The sequence below is a fragment of the Hirundo rustica genome, chromosome 3 (genome assembly GCF_015227805.2).
Source record: "Hirundo rustica isolate bHirRus1 chromosome 3, bHirRus1.pri.v3, whole genome shotgun sequence".
NCBI lineage: Eukaryota > Metazoa > Chordata > Aves > Passeriformes > Hirundinidae > Hirundo > Hirundo rustica.
In genome coordinates this window covers 92,801,452-92,827,292 of record NC_053452.1, presented here as the reverse complement: position 1 = coordinate 92,827,292, position 25,841 = coordinate 92,801,452, and the positions used below count along the sequence as shown (strand labels likewise).

At 43.1% G+C, this 25,841-nt stretch overlaps 1 protein-coding gene across 4 annotated transcripts in view; it reads right to left on the bottom strand.

Annotated features, from left to right (window-relative positions):
* Positions 1-25,470, bottom strand: part of ELOVL5 (ELOVL fatty acid elongase 5) — a 39,649-nt gene extending 14,179 nt beyond the window's left edge. The window contains exons 1-4 of one of the 4 annotated variants that reach the window (XM_040059698.1): positions 25,413-25,461; positions 22,190-22,286; positions 2,589-2,657; positions 559-746 (exon numbers count right to left, since the gene is read on the bottom strand). In XM_040059698.1, the coding sequence (XP_039915632.1) occupies positions 559-746; positions 2,589-2,646 (246 nt within the window). In that variant the 5' untranslated portion in view covers positions 2,647-2,657; positions 22,190-22,286; positions 25,413-25,461. Of the gene's footprint in view, positions 1-558; positions 747-2,588; positions 2,658-22,189; positions 22,287-24,455; positions 24,478-25,412 lie in introns of those variants that run through there. The other 3 variants (XM_040059696.2, XM_058419942.1, XM_040059697.2) reach the window with 3 other exon arrangements.
* Positions 25,471-25,841: the final 371 nt, after the last annotated feature.

The following is a 25,841-nucleotide window of genomic DNA, read 5'->3' as shown; positions in this document are numbered from 1 at the left end:
TTCAATCTGAAATATATTTGCATGTTTAGATTTTAAGCTCAAAGAAACAGATGAATCACAATGGCATTGTTTCAGCAACATTTCTTTTTCCCAGCAAAACTAAGAGGATGCAAAAGAACCTATTTCAAGATTACAGAAACAGATGCAAGGAGTGTGTGCATGATTAAATACAAGTAAATAAAATGTTTTGCGCTCTCCAGATAAAGCCAGTTTTGCTACAAAGTACTTTGTACAGTCCACCAGCACAATCACATTGAGCAAGAAGTTACTGAAGGAGTAGCCAAGTTCATGCTGAAAGATCAGGCCTTCACTTGCACCAACTGAGGAAAGTGCATTTGAAACATTGCTAACCAAGGTCAGTGAGGATGTTTGAGGCAAGGTTTGTTTCACACCAGTCTAAGAGGTAACGTTACAATCAGGGTTTTCTCCCCAGAGAAGTGACATTGAAAATGGTTGCACCATTTCTGCAGTTGCTTCCCAAATTCAGAGGCACTGCTCAGAGATTATTTTCAACACGAGCCGATGCAAAATAAGCCTGACCCACCCTTTTTCTCTTACCTCATAAAACATATACAGAGAAAGCAGTGTAAGTCCAAGGTTGTAGATCACTAGAATACCCCTGCACGAGAAAGGCTGCTTATTCCGCATGTACTTTGGTCCTAGCCATACGATTAGTAAGTACAAGACTGAGAAGATAAAGGTAGGCGTATAGTTCTCCAGAAGAAGCCATCCTTTTACTCGGGGGTCTGAAACAAACAAACAAAAACATACAAACACTTAGATTTTGTAAGGAGAAGAATTCAACACATCTAAAAATAGCTGTACCCAAAATGCTTCCAGTGCTGGAATACCAAAGAAAGATGAAGAAGTGCAGCAAGCCCTTTTACTAAGGGCCACATTGCTAATTACAAACAACAATATTTTATTTACATATTTAAGAAAGCAGAAATAATTCTTTTCCTAAGGGAAAAATATTCTTAAGTTATTACCACTATTGTTTTTAAATACTCATTAGAACTGTCACACACTAGAATACCACAGATAAAATTATAAAGAAAAGCTTCAACAAATCTCTCCCATTTATTTTCTCAAACCAACCCTTCCTGATGGTACACATCTTATTTCCTAGAGTCAGCAAACCTACGAGTGAAGCAGATACCTCTGTAACTACAGGTGGATGATCCTGATAATTATTTTCAAGTCAATACTAACACAATTAGACTTATGTACGTGCTATTAGAAATAATTAAATTTTGGAGTCCTCGTATGAGCAATGGAACACAGAACAGTCAGTCCCACCTGAGTAACCAGTCCTGTTGGCAATGCATCGACTTCTCAGGAAAAGCATATAAACCACCCTGAATCAGAGAATTTTAGGGGACTACTTGGAACATTAGTGTGATCCTTTTGAACTGCAACTGTGTTGTCCATACCCTGCAACAGCACAGTATCTCACTCTTCTCACTAAAGTCAGCCCAAAGTACTGAAACCAAGTTAACCAAACTATAAATGAAAAATTCAAGTATTGCTGTCATTCAGAGTCTTGACTTCATTTTAAAGGAGTCATACATGGATCCTGAAAGTAAGAAATGAGGCCTTTAAACTGTAGGTTGGAAAGCAGGTAGGCAAGCCAGGGAATTGTTTGGATCTGCCACCTTTATGGTTCATGATTTTTCTCGTACAGCAAATAGAGACCATATGGCAGCACTCGCAATATATTAGAACATCCAGGCAAATTTAAACAGGCTTGGTATGAAAAGAGATGCAACAAGGGCACTGAGATACTAATAAAAGCAAACAGAAAACACACTTAGAAGAATCAGAGGCTTGTTCCACCTCCTGTGGACTTTCTCCTGTGAAGAAGGGGCACCATCACTGGATCTTGAGTGGGACAGAGAAAAGGCATTACTGCAGCAGTCAGAAGAAGAAAGAACAGGCCACTGAGCAGCACTGCTCTGCACACTGTGTGCAGGATGCAGTTATTTAATTCCCCTGGTCAGGTGGAACTGGACCATCCTACCCAAGCCCACAACATGAGGCCACCGCTTGTCCTGCTTCCACAGCCTCTCGCTTCCTCACACTGACCAGGACTGCAGTTCTCCACCTGCAGAGTTTTCCCTGGGCAAAACCAACCAAAACTACTGCTTCTTCAAAAAATAATGGTTTCAAAGAAGCAGTTGTTTTCCAAAAACTACACATATTTTTAGTGAAAAATTCCAGAGAAGCTCCAGTTATGAAGGCAAAAGTATTTTTTATTTAATTAAATTCAAATTCAAGTGGCTTTTTTAGAACAAAAGCTATTACTAAATTAAAAAAAAAAAAAAAATAAGGCAGCAAAGATCTGACTGAGGTAAGTCACCCACCAAGACAAACAACATGAGCTTAACTGAGAGTAAGAGGAATGACCTCTTCAGATCAAAAGATCAGGAGCATTGAATAGACTCTTATTTATTGCACTGTCAGACATTTTGATGCTTTGCAGATCCTAAAGAAACTAGTCACCTGTCAATGTCAAGTTAAAGGAAAAATGTTTCTTATGTTCTAGTAAGATCAGTTTTATTTATGTGTTAACATTTGAGAAATCTTACCTCTGGGTCCAAGCCAAACATCAAAGTAACTATTGATTGTTTTATCCATTAGTTCCATTCTACAACCTACTGAAATGGAGAGAAAAGGAGAAAGTTAGTTCTTCCACTCAGGAAAACAGTTTAACCATCTGAACACATTCTGTTAGAATATAAGAATAGAATAAGAACATTATTAGCTTGCAAAAATTCCAGCAAACATAACGGGCTTTCTCAGCATATATTAAGTACATAAAGCTTATCTAGTCTCAGAGAGTAATTGGTGTATGAGCTACATTTCCTACTGAAGTACTCAATCATAGTTATAGATTAAGCACAGAAGCTTAAAATTATGAGTTCAGATTAACCTGAAGTTCTTTCTAATTCTGTATTTTGTACATGCAAATAAAAGCTGCCATCTTGAAAGATCCCTCAGTGAGGAGAAGGACTGGACTTCGAGAAAGCCAGCAACATTGAAATTTTCAGATAAAGACTATGAAGTTATTTTAACAAAGAGTTTCAAATAACTAGCAAGTCTGGCTAAGGAGGAGGAGGGAAGGAGGAAAAAAGTAAAAACTGGCCCTGCTATCACCTGCAGATAGGTGACTGATTACAGCTCTGATTAACAGCCCATAAAACGAAGAGATCAACAGTCACCAAGTGACAGAGGACTGCAGAGTCCAGAGAGAAAACACAGCATCTCAAGGCATGAGCATCTCCAGTTCCAGAAACCGCTTACTGGTAAGACATTTCCAGATAAAATTCACCCAACATCAGTAGAATGATTCAAATGTCACCTGCCAGCTCCTCACGTGGCCGCTATTTATTGGCAGCACCTGGTCTGTACATGGAGGCAACCTACGTTGTGGTACCTCGCTAGGTTAAAGTGGGAAGAAACAGCAACACTGCCCATGAGCAGGGACAACTGTGCACAAAGCTGATCTCAAGAGAAGAGGAACTACTTTTCTTCTTGGCTAAGAAAAAAACCAAAAACTCCCAACCCTTCCAATTTCCTCTTTTCCACCCAGAACTGTACTGTCCTTTCACTAATAAAATTTTATCCACTTCTAATAGAATGGTTTTCACTTTGCAGTGTTTCTCCTTTCCTAAAGTACTAATATGAATAATTTTTAGCTATGAGAAAATAACATAAGCAACACAAGTTGTCAGTATACCCACAGCACCAATTACACAAGCTTATATGTAGTTGCTAAGAAAAAAAAGTTAGCTTTTTTTTTTTTAGTTCTACCTAAAGAAATACCTTTTCCACCTGTGAAAATCCCATCTCTAGGGGATTTCTGATGTATGCAAGTTAAATTAATCATATATCCTCTGGTTTTAGACAGCTGGGACTGAAACCTCAATTTCATCCAGGTCCAACAAGAAAAGCCAAGCAGGATCCAAATTATGCTTTCTCCTCAGTCCCACGTGGGACTGGAGCCAGTGCTGGAAGGCCTGCAGGGGCTTTGACTTCCCATGGGACCAAGCAAATACAAGGGGCTTAGGTCATGCATTTTCATTCTGTCGTCTTCTACATAAACCCACATCCCTTCTATAGAACTGCAGGGCCCCAGGCAGGAGGCCAAAAAGCTCCCTGAGGACTTCAGCCTGCACCACCACCCCTGTTCCCTGCTCTCAGGGACACACAGAAGAGACTTTCCCTTCCGTGTCATACTGCTTGGGACTAGGGAAAGCCATAGAAACACCACTGGAATCTGGTCACCAGGCACAAACAAAAGGGCTTGATCAAAAGGACCAGAAGTGTTAAAAGTATTTTGCAGCCCTAAATCATACTGGTTTTATTTTCTGACTTAAGAAGCCCAGCCCAAGTAAGCAAACACTTCATAAGAAAGTGCATTTTTGGGATTATGTCACCTCACCAGCTATGGAACTGTGAGCACTTGTGTGAATGAACACAGCACTGGCACACTGCTGTCCCAGGAATAAGGAAATATAACTTGTGTCACCAGAAGCATGAACATCAGGAAGGCTGTGAGAAATGAGTATATAACTACAAGGAGAAAAAGACACAGAGAAAACACCATTTTTTGTCACACCATCTTTTTTTTTTTTTTTTTTTAATTTGTCAGCTATTAAATATCGCCACGAAACCCACTCCCTGGTGGATTATTCATTTTGTTGTTTGAGATCCCCACTTAATCAACTTGTTGCTCTTTTGATTCAGTACTAATTGGTCTAGTAATGCAGCACTGCATCAGCCAATAATCTGCATCTGCATCTCACTTCAACCTCCCTTCTCACAGGCAAAGGCTTCAGATAGCAGAGGCTGGTACAAAACCAAAGGTTTGTTATACTAAAGTATACAAAAAAGCTCAATCCAGAACTGACTTGCTACATTTACTGGACACTAAAAATGCATATATGTCAATGAAACAACTAAGAAGCCAGAAACAAACTCTGCCTAGCTATAGTGAAGACAAGCAAGAAATGTAAGTTCACATCGAAGCCCTCCATAAAACTGGAAAAAACCTCATTCCCCAAAAGGAGGAGGCTCTCTGGAGAGGTCTCAGCTTTTTTGGGCTGGTACCCCAAAGCAGCTTTTTGTGCCAGCATTATCAGACAGCAGATTGTAAAAGACACAGCAAATGAAAAACTACTCTTGGTGTCGATTTCCAGAATTTGCAGAAAAAGAAATTGTTTCAAAAGGAACTCATTTGTGTAACAGAAAAACAGAAGGAAACAATCTGCTTTTGTTTCAGAGGGGGTCATGTGAAAATGCATCAAGTCTCCTGCCAACAGCCACACAACATTAAACACTGCTTCAACAGCAGCAACTACAAGGGTTCTTTTAAAATTGGAATAGTTTCCCAATTCAGAGAAACATCGACTCCCAGAAAAATTAAACCAGTGGCCATTTGAAACACTGTGATCGTCATATTTCCTAATACTGAAAGTAAGCAAATTCTGCAGCTGACTGCATACATGAGCAGATCACCAGCAATGCTCCTTTACCTACCTCCTTTACCTACAAGTCATGCCACAGCAAGGCTCACTACTCACAGAACCATGAAACAGTTTGAGTTGAAAGAGACCTTTGAAGCTTATCTAGTCCAACTACTCCTCCATCTTCCACTCAAGATGCTCAGAGCCTCATCCAGCCTTGAAAGCTTTCATGCATGAGGCATCTACCACCTCTATGATCAACCTGTTCCGGTGTATCAATGCCCACACTGAAAAAAACTTCTTCCTTACATCTAATCTAAATCTGCCTTCTTTTAGTTCAAAACCAATGTCCCTTGCCCTTGTCTCTATTAAAAACTTTGTACCCATTTTCCTTGTAGGCCCCTTGAAGTATAGGAAGGCCACAATAAGATCTCCCTGGAGCCTTTTCTTTTTCACACTGAGCAGCCCCAGCTCCCTCAGCCTGCCTCCATAGGGAGAGGGGCTCCAGCTCTCTAACCTCCTCTAAATCCATTCTAGTATGTCCATGTCTTTCCTGTGCTGAGGACCCCAGAGCTGGATGCAACACTACAGATGGGGTCTCACCAGAGCAGAGGGGGAGAAGCATGTCAACCACAACACTCAGCTTGGTGTTGTTGGCAAACTTGCTGAGGGTGCACTTGATCCCACCGTCCATGTCACTGATGGAGACACAAAACAGTACTGGTCCCACTACGGACCCCTGAGGGACACCACTTTGTCCATCAGGATTCTGAGTCGCCGACCACTACCCTCTGGATGTGGTCATCCAACCAATTCCTTTTCCAGTTAACAATCCATCCATCAAATCCATGCGTCTACAATTTAGAGAGAAGGATGTTGTGGGGGACTGTGTCAAAGGCCTTGTAGAAAATGACTGATAATGTCCATAGCCTTATTCAGTACTTACAGTCTGAAAAAAAGGACCCAATTAGGTCAGACAATGTTTTTTAAAACATGTACCTCTATATATACAGCAGTTATTTTTTCCTGTCTGCCTTTCTACAATGGAAGAATGTAACTGGGATACGCAAAGCAATCACACGAGAGACGAGAGATTTCGCAGGGCAGAGGGTTCCTCTGAGAGAGCCAAGGCCCAAAAGCCCCTCTGCCTGTTTATTTCTTACTTTTTATACATTTGTGGGTCTGGCTGAAGATTGGCTTCTGGAGTTTCCACCTCTCAGCCAACTGGCCAGACCAGCCGTCAGTTACAATTGTTTTCAGGTTAGAAATATGCAAACAAAGGACAGAGAATGAAAACCAAAGGATTTGTTTATGTTACATGTGTGAGAAAAAGTGAAAACTGCTCCTAATATTGTACAGTAGCTAAAAAGTCTGACTCCATTTTATGAACAATCAAAAGGCTTTAAAAAACTCAGAAAAACCAGGGTGACAGAAGAAGAAATCATCCTCTCTGCCACCAATTTTTACCAGTGCAGTAAGGCACTTGACTGGGGCAAACAGGATCAGAGTCTGAAAGCATTCAGGCTTACAATCTGGAAGACATTTCACTCCTCCAAGTCCAAATATCTAATCCAGAAAAAAACCCTATCTGATGCTTTAAACAAACAAAATTACTGGACTTTAATTCTGCAACACAAACATAACGAAGGGTAAACCTGCACCTTGCCCCAACAAGATTGAGCAACATCATTAAAATACTACTTTTTCAATAATCCTCTCGATTTTGACAGACAGGTTTTTGTTGGACATCCACAGATCATTTGGCATCCTGGGTACATTTCTGGCACTATGAGCTGAGATGAACGCCATGCTCCAGGAGCCACCCAGATATTTGGGTAGAAGACGTGAAGCTCTGCCCTACTGCTCAGTCCAGGCATGGATAGCCCTGGTGCTTCTTGGTGTGACAATCAAAAATACAGTTCAAAGCTTACAGAGAAACATTCTTTTCCCATAGAATACATTTTAAAAGTTTATTTATAGAAAGTGTTTCATACAGGCTACCAGCATTGACAGCCTGATCTTCTAATGCACATAACTACTCTCTGAGGAAATGGCTACTACATACTGGAAGACTTCAACCAGCTTCTGCCCTTCAAAGGAAATTCTCTCCTATACTTTACACAGAAATTGCATTCTAGATGATTTATGCTATGAAGTAATTTAAGAATTCTTCATCACATTTTCATGGTGTTTCTTGAGTTTCTTCTTGTGTAAAGATGATGCAAAAAAAAAATAAAGGTTTGCTTTCTGTCCCATGGCACCCGTTTTAAGAAAATCAAGCAGAAGCAAAAACCCCCTATTTTAAGCTGAAAGCTAAAAGCACTGGGAGCCTGCTCCCTTTCAAAAGGATCCTCCAGCTCTCATCCTGCTGCTCAAGAACTCGCTGAAACAGATCCCAGTTTTCACAGCTATGTTCCTGAACTTGAGTTCCAATAAAACCCCCAAAATAGGCATCTAAATAATTGTTCTGGCTTCTGAGAGAAATGTGCTGTCAGGCCTGGCTGCTCAGCCTTTTTGGAAAACAGCCACTATCTCTGTTCTTATATTAGGACTTCGAAGACTAAATTTAGGCACTTGCTTTTGGAAATCTTGATTTGTGTTTTCTCTGTAAAGTAATGTTTCCCTGTCCCTGCCACTGCAGAGGTGACTCCTCTTTTTCCTCCTCCAAAAGTATGAACTATCCCTCCTGCAAAAACCCAACGATCACACTGCTGTTTGCTTTTGTAGGTTTACTGGAATTGAAAAGCCTCAGCTGCTTGAGAACTGGAAGACAGCACTGATAATCAAAGCTGTCAACCGTTTTCTGTCCATTTGCCAAAGCTGCCCAGTTTCTCCTTTATATTCCCCAAGCTTTAACCGCCCCTTGAATGCATTCTCTTTGCCTTTCAACTTCCTGCCAACTCCAGATTACCCTTTCCTTCCCTTTCTGAATACCCTCTTAGGTCCCAACCATGCTTAGTGTTAGCAATAAAAAGGACTTCAGAATAAACTACAGTCCTACTATATTGATCTAAAAGTGTAGGTATATTTCTTTTATGGGAAACCAGGTGAAGCACGAGTGCTGCGATTTTGGACTTTAGTTTTGTTAAAATACAAGAAGCTATTTTTAAACTTTACTTTGTATCTCTGCCTTTAGCAATGTGATTCAGATTTTTGGCCTCCTTGCTTCAGCAGCCAACCCTCCAGCCTGCTACTGACACATCAGGACCCACAGTGCTGAGCTTTCAGATTCACCAGCAGCACCAGCATAAGGAAGTTTACAAATAAATCATTTGTATAAAATTCAGGGAAGTGTAACATATGTGGGACAAAGGAGAGAAGCTAGTTTCAAACAGTTTAGCCTCAGTAGGATTTCAAACCATTATAAAATGCGTAGGGTAAAGGAAAACTTTGGGCAGGGGTATATACATAGGGGGTAATATATAAGAGAATATACATTACATATATATATAATTTCATAACATTACTTCTCCTGTCATTCCATTCCCTCAAATCCTTCAGGAACAGTTACCTTATTATACAAACAGAGATGTGGTAATAAAGTATTTTACAGAACAGAAATGAATACAAGAAAGGATACTGCAAAACAGAATAATTAATTGCACTCAGTACACAATACCTCATGTAATCAGAATCTAATGATCTTCAGACAGGTAAGTTAAGAGAAATAGTAGATCCATACAGTTTTATTTACACCTTCAGCAGATCTGAAATAGTTCAAATTAGGATCTGACTGTCCTACAATTAGAACACTCACACAAAATTCATCCCCTTGCACTCAACAGCTCTTGATATGGCATGGGGTGACTTCAGAGAGAAGGAAAACACCAAGGGTGATGGCCAAGCAGGAAGAGCAAATTGGAAGCAAGCACACAAACACACCCATGGAAGCAAGAATCAGAGGAAAACAGTTCATGACTGCCTCTACATGCCAGAAGGATGCAGCCAGCATCCATCTACAAAGATATTTCATGCTGCAAAGCCCCCCTTCGCAGCAGCAGATCTGGCATCACTCAGCACTATGGTTTTCACAAGAGCATGCACTGGAATAAAGTGTTCAAGGGGGTACATCCTACGCCCATATACCAGCACTGTGATACAGGAAACCTCCTCACCGCTGCTGGCTCACAGCCCAGTGTTGTGAGAGCAATACAGTCAAAACTGAAGGAGTATTTACAGAAATAAAACATGGAGGAAGAAAAGGCAAAGCTTGCAGGTTTAGTTCAACTGCTGTAATTGTAATATACAGCAATGATGCCGCAGAGAACTTTTGCCTAGGCTTTAAGAACTGCTTCCTTTTTTTTTTTTTATTGAAACAGAATACTTCCTTTTTTAATATATTGAAACAGAAGAGAGTATCTGTAGCAAACTAAGTTAGATGGAAACAGGGAGAATATGTACATGGCACAAGAACAGCAAGTTGACTTTTTGTAAGGAAACCACAGCGTTTCCTAGACAGCCTTGCTCCAAAGCCCCCCGGCCCCAGCACTATGGTCAGTGTTTATTAACAGCGACTCTTTGAATCTGAAGCTCCATCTTTTTACAAAAGCAGTGCTGGTATTGCAATTGGGAAAACAAGGGAATTTTGTCCTGGTCCTGGGCAGTGATAAGTCGAATACGAATGAGCAGTGTCCTGGCAGCCAGGAGAACCAGAGCCCTGTCCTGGGGCAGCAGGGACAGCATCACCAGCTGGGCAAAGGAGGGGACTGTCCTGCTCTGCTCTGAACAGGGGCAGCCTCACCTCGAGTGCTGGGGACAGTTCTGGGTGCCACAATGTAAAAAAGATATTTTAACTATTAGATTGCATCCAAAGGAGGGCAACAAAGATGCTGAAGGGCCTGGGGGGGAAGCCATATGAGGAGCAGCTGAGGGCACTTGGGCTCTTCAGCCTGGAGGAGACTGAGGGGAGACCTCACTGCAGTTCCAGCTTCTTGTGAGGGGAAGAGGAGGGGCAGACACCGATCTCTTCTCTGTGGTGAGCAGTGACAGGACCCGAGGGAATGGCCTGAAGCTGTAACAGGAGGTTTAGGTTGGGTATCAGAAAAAGGTTCTTTACCCAGATGGTGCTCAGGCACTGGCACAGGCTCCCCAGGGCAGTGGTCACAGCACCAGCCTGGCAGAATTCGAGAAGTTTGGACAATGCTCTCAGGCACATGGTGTGACTCTCGGGGATGGTGCTGTGCCGGGTCAGGAGATGAACTTTATGATCCTTGTGGGTCTATTTCACCTCAGCTTATTCTGTGATAACAGAGATAGCTGCAGCTCCCAATGGAAAATTAGCCTCAGAAGGCCTGGGAAGCTAAAGAGTTAAGAAGATGAAGGGAAAAAAGCTAAGTCCAGAGGGCCATATGCATTTTACCTTTTATTTCTGGTCTAATTCTTTTATTCAAAAGCCACCTGCAAAAAACTCTGAATTTTTTTTCTCTCCTTTAATAATGGGATACCTGAAATTTCCATCTGTGTACTTCACTCAAATCAACTTTATACTTCCACTGGAGAAAAATAAAGTTACAGTCCTCGAAGCCCATTTTAATGAGCCTTCTTGGTCAAAACGTTGCATTTTCTAACAACAGAACCAATGAGACTACAGCCAGTAGGATCAAGGATGGAGAAGTGTAGCCTTGCATGACCATTACATTCAAGAGCACTGTGTACTCAAGACAGTAAGCTTCAACTTACCATTTCTTTAAATGCCCACGCCTCATAACTGCATAATAAAATTTAAAAAGCAGGAGGTAGGAAAAAAGAGTGACAAGTGGGACTGTCTGTCCACATGTCCCTCATTTCCTCCAACACCCCGCAGCTGCAGCACCAAATCTGAACACCAAGAACATTTGTCATCCATCTGCCTACTCCTCCAAAATCCTGCACCGAGCTCTGAACCCAGGGGACATCTCAAGAATCAAACTCAAAGTACAGAGATAAGTCATGGTTACCTCCTTTGCATAGTAGCTTGACAGATGAAAGTTTGCCATCTAATCTATAAAAGTACTTAAAATAGTCCTGCACACGTGAAACACTGTACAAAGCAAAAAATGGCTGTGTGCAGTTACCCTGTAAACAAGGTTTAGCTATAAAAAGGTTATCTTAGATTCGCATGCTGACTAGATACAGCAATCCAATAAAAAGTGGAGGAATTAGAAGACCATGAAACCTGAGCGTGACAGTCACAAAGGTAATGCTACACCATGCAAATCTGACTTGTAGAGGGATAAGAGTGCACATAAAACCTGAATTAAGATGCCCCGCTAAGATGTGAAACTACAACCCTTGTGTTCAGGTGGATAACTGACACCTTTCAGAGGACCACTGGTGTTTTGGAAACCAGATCACACTGAAAAAGCACACAAACAAGTCACCCTTAGGCAAGTTACAGTATGTTAAGTATTTGTGTGCTTACACTATTTCCAGTTCTTGTGGGGTCATGCCTGGAGTGCTGTGGGAGAAGTGAAATTCTCTGGTGAGCCCTAGCGCACAAAACTGCATGCAATATACTGAAGTAGTTATATTCCTCAATACAAGTGAATTTCTATATTTTTACCTAAAAGAAAGGATGCATACTGGCACTGTAAATGTACCTCAGTGCTTGCCTTGCTACCATTTCTTTATACAGTCACCCATGCTTTGAGAAGTCTATCTTAAAACTTTTCTGTGTTCTGGCTGCACACCTGTGAGAACCTGTGTGGCTGCAGCTGCACACCAATACTTTCTGCTTTCATTTTAAGATGCTAAACTTCATGCCAGACTGTACCATCATACATAAGTAAAGAGTACTAACAGAGGTCAGGCAAGTATGAATGACAGCTGGCTTTAAATAGAAGGTACAAAAAAAAAAATCCTTTTCCCATCATTCTGAGAATTAAAAGAAAAAGAAAAATTACTTTAGGTATAAGTGTTATGCCACAGCATTGTGATGCTCAGGACAGAATCCTAACCACTATGTGCCTTGTTAACCCCCCTGCCTTCAAAACAGTTAAAAAAAAAAAAAAAAAAAAAAAAAAAAAAAAAAAAAAAAAAAAAAAAAGCGCCTCATTATTTAGAAAATCACCTACCTTTAAGACCTAACTGCCTTTCTAAAGGATAAAGGTGTTAATGCTATAAAAAACAAGTTTTTGACCTTGTCCCTGCCCAAGATGCACAAGGAGTACTGAAAGTGAAGACATGTCCTGGCATAGGGAGAGAAATCAAAGAGAAAGGAGATTTCTTACATTTGTCAGATCATTCCCCTGCACCTTTCCCTTTCGTACAACTCTTCACACACTGCTAAACACTTATTGTTGCCAAAACCACACAGCCAGCTGATGGCATTTCTGTTACAGAAGCTCAGGGCTGAAAAGCCTGGTGAGTCCTGAGGAGTTGAACATCCTTGCCTGCACCATCCCATCTCAAACCAACTTCTGCTGAGAATCAGCAAGTTTTGAGGTACCAAATATTTGCTGTAACAATGGCCCACGAAAGAGGACCGACTCCTGCAGTAGTTAAAAAAGAAAGCATCGGTACCTGTGCATTTCCTTTCTTTGATTTTGGCAGCACTTTCTGAAACATTACTTCATCCAAAGACCCATCTCCAGGAAGCAAGTACTGCGGTTTCTTATATTTTATTATTTGTTTTAAGGGTAGACCAGCCAACCAATTAAAAGGAAATTCTATAATGGTACAGCTACGTGTGATCTTATCACTTACTCTCTCTTTCTATGAACTTTAAATAGACTACTGGAAGAAAAAGACTCCACGTATCTGGCAACTTACAAGATGTTTCTGCAAGCTCATAATATAAAGGATTCAGTTACCTGCAGAAATCAGGCAGGGAATTCCAGGAAAGTAAGCACCCTTCCTCCAAAGTATAGCCACTCTTTTCTTTCAATAAGAGGTATTAAATTCTTGGTGCAGTGAAAACTCTGCTGCCATTAAAATCTGTTCCATGGAAGAACACAGCTAAACTGAACCCCCAGCTCCAGCATGCAGAAGGTTTTGCTACACTTGCTTCATGCTTTCACAAGCACTGGGGCAATGGTATGGTCAGCACCATAATTTGATGCAAAAGATCTGCTTTAAATACAGGGACAAAGCAATATCCCCCCAAAGAGCAGGCAATGGGTTTACTTCCCAACCCTGCAGCTATCCCATTCTCTGCAGGGCAGCAGTCCCCTGGAAAAGGGGGCACTAGACTTGCCTCCTCTGCCTCACTGTGTGCGCAATGCCTCTTAAACAACATCTTCAGCAACTTAATCATTCCTAAAGATAAGCACCTCCATCCATCCAGTTGTGATGCCAGCCCATGCCCAGCAGCAACCCATCACCTGATCCTTGTTCTAGCTCTCCATTCAGCCTGGCCCACTCTACAACCATAACCATGTAACCATCTACACAGCCATACTCAGGGCACGCGCAGTGAAAAGGAACATACAAGAACAGCTCCGACACTGATGCAAGGCTGCTTTCATTCCTTCCTTACTCTCCACCCTGCCTGGGTGGAAAGAACCTGGAAAAACTGAGGTAGCCCAGAGAAACCAAGGAAGCAAGAAGATCAGCTTTCGGCCAGGTCCATCCCACTGCTCATTTACTGCAGGAGAAGCAGTAGCACGACGCACACACGTGGGTGACGAAGAGATCTTAGGTGGATGAAGATAAGCAAAGCCATCACGCTGCACCCAGCACAGAACCATAACAAAAAGAAAGGCAAATGAAACAGACATACGAAATGGAAGATGTAGAACGTCTAATGCAGAACTCTAAAATGCTATTAAGAGGAGGCCAAAATAAAATGCATTGCACAATCATCATTTTACATATAAGAATGGTTTTAGTGAAAATTACAAAATTTCCAGAAAAAAGAAAGCACGAAATAACAAAAGGTCATACATGATATGTCACGTAGAACTAACTTAGAAGATTTCTTAAATATAACTTTAGCAGCATGAACTGACAGATTATTGCACTGTAAAAAGCAAACAACAAAAACCCCAACCTTGATAAGATCAAACTACAAAAGATGCAGATTTTAGGATGAGTTAGCCTGTTTCTGTCTTGAAAACTGCAGGACTTAGGATGGTCTCAAGGCAGCTCAGGTAGGGGAAGGGGGGAAAAGTTAACCATCAAGAGACCAAACACATGAAGAACCAACAAAACACTTCTTTCAAGAAAAGGCAACTTGAATGTTTTATTCAATCTAAACACAGCTAAGGTATTCCAACAGAAACAATGCTAATGAAAATAAATACACAGAAAAAGATTGAAATAAAAAGCTAAGCAGGCAGTGAACATGACCAAAACCACTTGCTACACCCTGGCCAGCCTGCAGTTGAGTGCCTTGAGGACAGAGGGGAAGAATCTCCTTTAATTCTCAGCCTTATATGTTATACTGTAAGAAACAACAAACAACAACCTTACTAGTGATTTGAGACATATCTTGAACACAGTAGCCCAAGACTAAATTTCAGTGGGAAGTTTGACTTTCTGGTAATGCCAAATATTTTTTACTTGATGCCCAAAGCTTACAATAAGTTTGTTAGATGAGAAAATCACATTGCTATGCAATTTGTGATTTACAAATAGGAAACAATGCTGACTGCAGTAAAGTGAAACCTAACTTACAGTGTATTTTATAAGTGCTCATATTCTGCCAGGAGTGAAAAGACAGAATCAAGTGGTGTTTCATCAGCAACACTTGTAAAGCAACTCTAAACTCTGGGCAAAAATGTGCTCTTCAGCCTCTATATTGAAGACTCTGCACATTAATTATAAAAAGTCAATATATTAAAAGTTGCTCAGCAAGTAAACCCTGTACATTCTGAGTGTACCTATTTCATACATGTTTTGTACAGACTGTGTAGGATACAGAACAATGCTTCTTTAAATTGCTTATTCATGTCAGCAGCTCTCTGAAAGACCTCCCCTCTGGAATCCCACCACCACATCTCTATTTTTACTGTATGCCAAAAGCAAAACATGTTTTTGTGCAAAAAACTTTCATTAAAGCAATTTTTCAAGTATTAAAACAATTCCTGTAGTTGCAGGTTATTTTCCACAATGTTTTTATCTCTGTGTAAATCAAGCCCTCCACAGAGATGTGTCATCTCTAAATCAAACAGCAGCAACAGGACCCTTCAGTTAAACAGACCAGTTATTCTCGACCAGGGAGTTAAATGCTCAAGTTCAAATCCCCACACTGGAACTGATATGTGGTGGAGGAATAAGGGTAGGGAAAAAAACAAAACTGAAAAACTACCAAAAAACCTTGTTAATATTCGACTCTTATGTTAATGACTGACAGTTTAGGTGGGAATTTGGTAAGGATCTTAGAAGAGCAGTAATGCTGTGAGGATGTGCCAGAACCACCAATGGCTGATTAGAGCTTCTTTAGTAGTTTGGTGCAAAACTCAGCCTTGCTCCTCCATTCTGCAAAACAACCCTTCAGGGTGCTGGGTGAGTAAGATTTTGAAAAGCAAAGACTGAAAAAGAGATACAGATATATAAAAGTGTGAAAAGGTGCAGTAACAAAAAATTAAGTGAGGACAGTGGTGGAAAATTACGTAACTTCTCTGCTAGGCTTCTTCACACGTGCAGTTGGCCACTCAGACACTGAAGGTTCAAGGACAGTCATCTCCTTCCAAGGCCATGCATCTCTCCTTTGAAGGCAACACAACACTAAAGGATGTAAATAAAACACTCCAAGAGGATTGTTTTTCATACACTGTAAAGTGTAGTTAAAAACTGGCAGCATTACTGTGTTCTCACAGAAAAACATCTCTGTTTCACATCCTTCAGGATGCAAAGCTATAGTTTAACAGCTTCCTAAATGCATATTTTAAAACACAAAGTCAATCCCACAGATGCTTAGAAAACTGCACTGTGCTATATGCAACCGATACCTGAGCTGATGCATTGTTTGAGCCTGACGTGTTTTGTGAAACCAAGAAGCATTCAGTCTGCACAACTGGAAATTCATCATAGCTCTGCAACTGTTCAGCTAGAGTTAATAGATTTGAGTCTCTGATCTAAACAAGCCCAGCACTGAATTTAGAAAGTATGAGCCAATTAAGACAGACTTAAAAAAAAAAAAAAAAGAGAGAAACATTTGAAAACATTAGCAGTCCCTTCCTGCACCATAATGCAACCACTTAGCAGTGGTGATAGAACAAGAAATCAATACAAAGAAGTACCTAAAGATATTATTTTTATTCTGCAAGGCATAACCAGACTTGCAGCCTGCTTTTGTGTGCTTCAAAGGGAGATGATGATGGTTTTGAAAGGGATAAAAAAAAGAATAAAGAACTTAGAGGTTCTGGGAACTTGTCAAGTAAAAGTGGAGAAATGGGTATGTCCTCTGGAAAATTAGTTTGGAACCTAATGAAGACAGCAACACCAGAGGACAGAGTGTCATGGGTTTGACTCTAGCTGGTAAATAACAACACCCCACAGCTGCTTGCTCACCCCCTGCAGACCTGGTGGAATAGGGGAGAGAATCAGAAAAAATGTAAAACCTGTGGGTTAAGATAAGAACAGTTTAATAAATTAACTAAAATTAACAATTACAGTAACAACAACGACAATAATTAAAAGGAGATAACAAAAAGAGAGAGAGAGGAATAAAACACAAGAAAGACAAGTGATGCACAATAGAACTGCTGACCATTCATGGACCGATGCCCAGCCCATCCCTGAACAGCAACCAGAGCCTCCCAACCAAGTCTCCTCAGTTTATACACTGCCCATGACATCCTGCAGTATGGAATATCCCTTTGGCCTCTTTGGGTCAGCTGTTCTAATTGTGCTTCCTCCTGGTCTCTTATGCACTTATGCTCACTGGCAGAGCATGGAACACTGAAAAGGCCTTGATTTAAAGTACTCCCTGCTCAGCAACAATTAAAACATCACCATGTTATCAACATTATTCCCATACTAAGCCCAAAACAAAGCACTGTACCAGCTACTAAGAAGAAAATTATTCCAGATGAAACTAGGACAGAGAACTCTTACTATTTAAACTCACATGACAAGTGGTCTGACACCATCAACTCTAAAAATTACTTGCAGCCATGCACAATTTTTACCTATAAAAATGTAGAGGCAACAGCAACAACTGATGCATTAGAAGGGCAATGATCTACACTGAAACACAGTGGCCCTTCTGCAATTATTTTACTCCTTATTTTTAAGTGAACAACCAAATGCAGTACTCCTTATTGACTTCCTCAGTGCCATCTCTCTAAATGAGAGATGTGTAAGGATCTGCCACCCTACATTGCTGGTGTTTCCTTGTACTTGTATTCTCTTCTAGTACTTATGTTGTGTTTTAAGCTCTTGCAGATGGTGATGAAAACACTCCCATAAAACTTCCCATCCCACGGCTGAGTCTAGTGGCTGGGGCCTGGCAAACCCAGCCACCCCTCCTACAGCCAGAGCAAACAAGAGGCTGCAGAGGCAACCATGGTCTAAGCTGCATCTTCTGGGTGGCAAACAAGTCAGAATTCAAAAAAATACGAAAAAAACCTGCTCCAATCTTTTGAAAGAGGCCTTCTGCTTAGGCGTGTTACAGAGGCAGAGAAAAAAAATCCCTACGTAACCAGGCCTACTGGACTGGCAGCTTACTTTCTGTCACTATATCACATATGTTAATAAAAAAATAACACTCTGCACCATGTTGTACAAATTCCCCATTAATGAGGCTTTATGCATGCACAAAGTCATGCTCACAAGATTAATGTAAACCTTAACAACATGCCAAAAGGCCCCTGTACAGCAAGTGAATCAAGGGATAGATGTATGATGCAAGGGATAAATTCATGACCCTAATTTAGGACAACCAGCTGAGTTTGCACCAGTTCACAGGGTCTGTGATCAGCTAAGAGCAAACTCTCCACGTCAGTACTGCAAAACAGAAATGAACCACCAAACCACAATCAGACATAAGCATCAGCTGCCCTGCAATCCACAGAAGCACGTACATAAAATGCAAGCACAACTTTCCCTGTGTTCCTCAAAGCCAAATCTAGATTTGTGTGCCTCTCCCAACAGTGGCCTGCAGCTACCACAGGAGCCCTTCCTCAAAAGCATGCAAGCAGCCAGGTGAATGAACTGACCCCACAGATGGTTTCTGACACAGGCCATGCACCCAAAGTAACATGACATTTGAACTTCAACATGCAAAAAGGTTTCTCAAGTTTCTTTTTCTAAAGGGCAGGGCGATGTTAAACATTGAAGAATGTCATCCTCCTAACTAGTTAAAGGTTTAGTTATTGTTATTTAAGTCAAAGGTTCTCCCTACTGTTTGGCAAGGAGATGATTCTCAAAATGACGATTTGAAACACTAGTATTTTTTAAAGTAACCCAAGAGCGGGAAATATTCCTTCAGGAAAAGGTTAACTGATTCAATTCTGTGCATAGAAATTTCAGATTTCTGATTCAATTATGTGCATAGAAATAGCCTATCTAAAGGGAAGCCTACACAGCCTTTAAGGTATAAAGGCCTATAGCTTCCCAAATCTTCATTGTCTCAAGTGAACCTAAACCTGAGGATACAGGATCAGCTCAAGGACTAAACCTCTACATTCAGACCATGTTGACAATGATACAGCAGTGGCAAATATAAGAGTAGATTTCTTTTATTAATTTTTAAGAGCTTCAAGATCTCTAAATATAGGTGTCATGGTTTTAACTCCACAAAGTTGTGGTCTGCTCCAAACCTTAACTGTATGGTGTTGAAGGGAAGAAGGCATTTTCCCACAACTAGCACTTGCTAAGGACTCTTTAATCAACATGGGCACAGCAGAAATACAGCTTTAACCCAAAATGCTTCCCAGCAAACTTCTAACAGCAAAAAGTGAGGGAGGAAAAAAGAAAGAAAAAAGGCAAACTTGCCTTCTTATGAATTAACTAGCTAAACACATGAGGTATACTTGGTTTAATAAACTAAATTACACTATTCCACAAATTAATACTTGGCAGTTTTTGTCTAACCCTAATAGCATCTGTAAGATGACACCAACAGAAACTCTCACTGGCATACAGAAAAGCTGGAGTGTTAGGGTTACCTGAAATCAAGACTACATCCTTTTTGAAATCACGTACATGTTTTAGAGCAGAGAGCCTGAACACGCGCATAGGAAGAAAGCAATTACCCTCCAGTCACTGCAAAGACAGCTGGCGAGAAAACAGTTTTCTCAAGGTCAAGAGGGAGAGGAGCGCTTCCAAGTGATAACAGAAGAACAGCCACTTTGTTCCAATCACTGACCCAGAGTCTCAAAGAGGAGGGTTATGTAGGGATCAAAGCTCAGGGCACAATTTGAAGATGCAAGGGAAAAAGGCTTATTCCATATTTGCGGTGTTGCACAAGCAAGTTTTATCTCCTGTAAATGTTAGGGCAACTCAACATATTTAGTCAAAGCATATCATTTGGCAGGCAAATGTTTGATATGAAGTTTTGACACAGAGGTCAATTAAATACAAACAACTCTAGCTTAAATACAAGTTCACGAAATGTCTGTATATTTCTACCTGCCCAGTATGCCATTGGTCATTAACAAAGCTATTGTTAATGAAGCATAACCTCTACAGTTAATAAAGGTTTAATAAGGGCATGAAAAATATCCATTTGCAACAGGATGTCAAGGCCACGTCAACTCGTGGCACTGAGCTCAGCATAAGTAGCATGATTCATTTGCTCATGGAGAAGTGACAATTGCATTTAGCAGCATGCATTTTTTGTAAAATCTGTCCACCTGTAAGGAGGTTTACTCCTTTTTAATGACAGTCAACTATTTCACCAAGAAAATTAAATAATTCTCCAATGCATCCAATAAAGCAGGAAAGCATTTACCAACCACATACTTCAGACAAGTTCGCTCTTGTGCTCTTATTTGCCCTGTAAAATAATGTGTTCTAAACACCAAAACACAGAGAAATCTAGGCAATAAATTTCAGGAGATTAATTTCATTAAATAGACATAAGGAGACCCAATGCATACACAGTCGACAGCAACTCTACAAGTTATTTCCATAATAACATTGAAGGCATCATTTATTTGATTTGTCAATCAAAAAAAAAATCAATTCATGTCACTGTTCGCCCTCATCAAAGAAAAGACCTAACTGCTGTTCTGTCGGATGATGGGGACAGGCTTTGGTGCCCTCAGAAAATCAGATATAAATCACTTCTACCAATCAGCACTCAGGAACTGCAAGGATATCAGCTGAACCAATGCCCTCTTAACCATATTGCTGCAATACCAAATTTAAACAGCCTTAGGAAAGGTCATAGCGAAGCAAACTGACCTGGAAAAAAGTTTATTAAACATACCAACTTCTACATAATTCATTGATTATCCTTTTCATTTGTCCTTGTGTGTTCTTCCATTTAAGGGGAAAAAGCATTTTCAATGCTAGTATGCACAAACTGCAGGAATCTCTGCATTTTTAACACATTTAAGAATCACAAAACAAATTTGCAACTACATTACAAAGATTATTGTCAGTTTTGTGAAGTGTCTGGATGCACATGGAGAAGTGTGCTCTGACTATCATTCAGAAAGCATCAATTTCTTCAGTCTATTATACAGCAAAACAGCTTTGAAAAGCTTATGCTGCAGCCTGGAAGAATGTAATTTTGTACATTGTAAAAATAGGAAAACAAAAGCATTACTGCAAGAGCTGAGGTCAACAGCCCCCATGGTATTCCTCTGTCTAAACAGTTTTAGAGACCTCATCCCCACACAACTAATTCAGGACATGGTAATGACAGATGGTAACAGAAGGGGATTGACATTAAGAAGACAAAATGAATGAGTTGTTATGCAGGGGAGGTTATAGTAAACAGCACAATTACCTATATGTGCCTTCACACCCTAAAGGAAGAGCTGCCAAATCTAAGTGGAGCTTTTGTAGCTGTGAAGAGCCAACATTTTGCTTGTGATCCATCTTAAGATAGCAGGAGTAAAACAACATGCCAAGAAAGAATAAGTAGAGGTATTTGTGGCTCTGCTCTTCAGCAATGAGAGAACACTTCTGCCTCTCTAAGTTCAAAGTCAGAGAACAAAATCTCCAAGTCCTGAACAAAGAAATCCCAACACACCACCAAGAGTCCATTCACTCCAGAGGGCTTTCTCAGTCCAAAAGAGCCTGCCTGGCATGAGCTGTCACAGGGGACAACTCTGCACAGCACAGGCACTTCCTGCCACCCTGCTGGGAACCCAGACCCAGAGAGCTAAGTCACCTACCATGCGGGTAGCAGGGTAACACCTGACATGGCACTGAGCCCCCCTGCCATCCAGTCACTGCTCCACACCACCACACTGCTCCTGCCCTGCCCCCTGCGCAGGCAGCAGCAGAATGAATGCTCACTGGTGACATGCTTTTAGCACTAGGTCCAAGAGGGTCAGAGGGGACAACAGCACATGGAGGTATGACACTGTTTTAACATCGCACTGTAGGCAACTGCTGTTTCTCTCCCAAATTTTTTTCTCAGGTGGGATACAGAAACCATTAACTGGGAGATTTGCTTTTGTCTGTCACCGAGTGAGGGTTGCTGAGACCATTAGAAGAAGGCAGAAGACAAGTATTTTAACCTTGTGCTTTGTCTGGGTGTCTTTTTTTTACCTAGCTCAGCAGAAACAGAAGCTTTTGATGTTGCAATGTTTACTGCCCCAAAAATGAAGAAGGCAAAGGAATGAGGTCAGCTCGGTACTTGCGAGCACTTTACGAATTAGCAACTGAATGTCACTTACAAAGAACATGCTTGCAAAGGGGCAGCTCTTGATCACGATCAGCACGGGGCTCTCCATCTGTGGCTGCTGGACTTGAGCACCAGGTCAGCCTGAAATCCTAAAATATTGTCAGTTCCACCACCATTCCCAAAAATCTTAATCTTCAAACGTATTTTCAAAAATCTTCTCCTAGCAAGTTGCAGAAGAAAGTGCAAATAAAAGAACTGTCGAGAGGCCTGATGGATCTACAGTACTATTTCAAATTTACTTTTTTTGTTCTGTTAACTTATCTTCTCTAAGTTAATTCCTCTTATAAACAACACAAAATGAAAGTCAGTAGGGAAAGAAGAGATTAGACTAGAGAATTCAAAATATTTTATTTAAATTCTGGCTGTACTAAAGACAAAGAATGCAACAAGAAGAATTCATGCTGAGAAACTTAAGAACAACATCAACTTACTAAAAATACTGCAATAAGTAAACCCAGAGACTTGTCAGATGGCACATAAACGAAATATCATTAATGACACTATATTTAAGTACCAAATATGCATGAGTTTTAATCAATGATGGTCTGGTCCACCTGATCAGCTGCTGCTAGGTAAAAGGCACTAACTCACAAAGTGCAGCCGTTTTTTAAAAAGCAGCATGAGGCACAGAGACCATCAGGCAGACCTTTGCCAGCTTGCAAGACAAAGCCACACTGCATATTCATTTCGCTGCTTCTCTCCCTGCTTACATTTGAATGCCAAAATACAGGAGACTTAAGTCAGAACACATGACAAATTCACTTAGCTACTTAGGAATAAAAAACTCGAAGAAGTGCTTCCAGCGCGCATTACATATGTAATGTGCGCCGCGTGAAATTCAGTAAAGTCAAGCAAAATTCTGGCGTGTCTTTTAGTGCTCTTGACCAGTATCAGCTGCCAACAACGTCTCTCAGGGCAAATCCACGCTTAATTCGGCAAACAGCACAGCGGTCCTTTTCATTTGCTCCTAAATTCACATAAAGGTAGGAAGGGATCTCCCCCCAGCTATCTCCAAGTACCACAAGTTTCAGGTAAAATACCCCCTCTGTGTGCAAGTTCAGGTACCTCCAGCCGGAGTATAAGCGTTGGCTACTTGCTGCTCTGCAAGCAGACCATCTCCAGTGCACCACAAATACATGAATACTTATATAAAAACCCTCCAGCTTTTATTGTTAAACAGCATCAGACGATCACGTGTACCACAGGCTGACACTCCTCGACACAGCTTCAGCTGCTGCTAGCAGCGGTGAGCCTGCACCGGGACTTATCTCTAACTATGGAGTATTTTAGCAGCAGAGGAAAAGCTCGGGCTGTGAAGGAGCGAGGAGGGCTTAGAGTGAAACACATCGCAAAACTCCTCATCGTTATTCACAAGTTCTTGTTTAAACCAAACAAATCCCCTTTCTCTACGCTAGCAGCTTAATACGGATGCAGCAGCACCATCTACAAAAACTTCGCAGCCGCAAACCCTCCACCCAGCCGCGGCCACCGGCGGTAATTCCAGTTTACGGCAGGCCCGCGGCTGCCGGGTGCCGGCAGGGAGCTGCTCCGGCAGAGATAACCTCATCCTGGGAGCAACCTGGCGCAAAACTCCCGCGAAAGGCTGTGCCGCCACGGGAGACGCCTCATCCTCCTCTAGTTTCAGCTGCAGGGCGTGTTTCCATTTGCACAGAGCGGTTTTGGAGACTTCCTGACGGGAAGCATCCCAACTGCAGCCATGCCCCTGCCTTGTTTTCCCTATCGCTAGGAACCGGCTGAGCTCTTTGCTGGAGTTTTCTGTCACAGCCACGAGAACTCTGCCATGGCCCTGAATCCCACGGCATCAGAGATCACCCGAAGCACTGAGAACACAAATGAGGCGTACGGAGCTCTGCCGTTCAGCCGCGGCTGGGACACGGCGCGGGCACTGCACCCAGCTGCCGGAGGGAGAAACGCCTCTTGTCTGCCAGAAGCTCCCTTGCTGAGCAAGCCGAGGTTGCTACTATTCCTGCCCAGGTCTGCAAAACGGACCTTTTGTCTGCAGACTCACAGCACAGATGGATACCGGAAAGCTCTCCGGAGCGGGATCCTCAGATCTGGGAATCAGGGGAAAGGAATGAGGGCGGAAAAGCAACAAACGAAGCCCGAGAAGGAGAAAACACACTACCCAAGACAACACCTCACATTACCCCGAGCACTGCTTCCAATGCTGCTGGTGCCCGAGGGCTTCCAGGAGGTGAAGAGATAAAAGCAAAGTTATAAAGTTTTTAAGAAAGTACCTGCACAGGCATCTGACACACTGACACATTTCTATCGTTTGCTCATCCTTTTCTGCTCATTTCCTAAGGCATGTTCTTCTTAAACATCTAGGCTTTAAGACGGGCCGGCCCCTTCCAGAAGCACTGCATATCTCCAGGACGCTGGTTTAACACGGCGTCTGCCCTGTCCCACACACAGACCCAGGAACTACCGTGCCAGCGGCTCTAGTTGTAAACCAGCAAGGAGGTCAGGGGGGCTGGGCAAGAGCTCAGGGAAGAAGGAGAAGTAACAGCCGTCCCTACCGAGGCCGACGAGCCCTTCCGCTGACACCCTGCCTCTCCGCGGGGCTGCTCCCCCGGCCGGCAGGAGCCGCCTCAGCGGGGCCGGGCTGGCGGGATGCACACCCCGCACACCCGCCACGGGGGAAAAAGACGGATCCGTCGGGAGCCGTGGCAGAGCTCAGCCCTCCGCGAGCTCCTCGGGAAAACAACTACGGCGGAGGATGGGGGCTGAGGTGCAGGGTCTCCTCCCTTCCTGCCCGTTTTTTCACCCCACCCCGTGCCCCGCACGGCGGAAGGCGCTGCCGCCGCCGCCCGGGATGCAGTATCCATGGTAATATGGGATTGCATCATGCTCTTGACTAAACTGCACCGGGAAAAAGACGCTCCCGGCGAGAGCCCCGTCCCTTCCGCCGCCCCGTCCCCTCCCTTCCCCGGCCGGCCTGCCCACCGCTGCTGGCCCCGTCCCCGGCCGCAGGTCCGCCGCTCCCCGACGGACGCCAAGCCCCCCCTCCGCTCCGCGCAGCGGCAGCGCTGCCGCCGCACTTGTTGCGCGGCCCGCGCCGCGGCGCCCCCCACCCGCCGTAGCCCCCGTTCCCCTCCGCATCCCCCTCTGGGCCCGGGCGACCGCGCTGCATCCCATCTGCGGGCGGGGAGCCCCGGCGCTGCGCTCTCTCCCGGCCGGGAACGCGGCCCTACCTGGCGGCGGCGGCGGCGCTGGGGGCGGCGGGCGGCACCGGCCGGTCTGTCCCGCTGCGAGCCGCGGGGGCGGGGCCGAGGGGCGGGCACGGGGCTGCGGGCCCCGCCCCCCGCCGGCCGTGGGCTGACGGTGACGTCAGAGTGGTGCGGGGGGCTCACGGGCGGCGGCGGAGGGGCGCTATGACGTCACGGCAGCCGAGAGCCAATAGGGCGGCGGGGGCGGCTCGGGAGCGGCTCGTGCGGGGCTCCCGCCGGCCGGGGCTCGGAGCCGCCGCGTCCCACAGGTCCCGGGCGGGCAGGGGAGCGGCGAGCGGCTCCTCGGCCCTCAGGGCTCTCAGCGCTCTCAGCGCGGGCCACGGCAGCGCGGGGCCCCTCTGAAAAACAATATGGGACCGTGTAATTAAAGACTGCCATAATGAGATGAGCCGC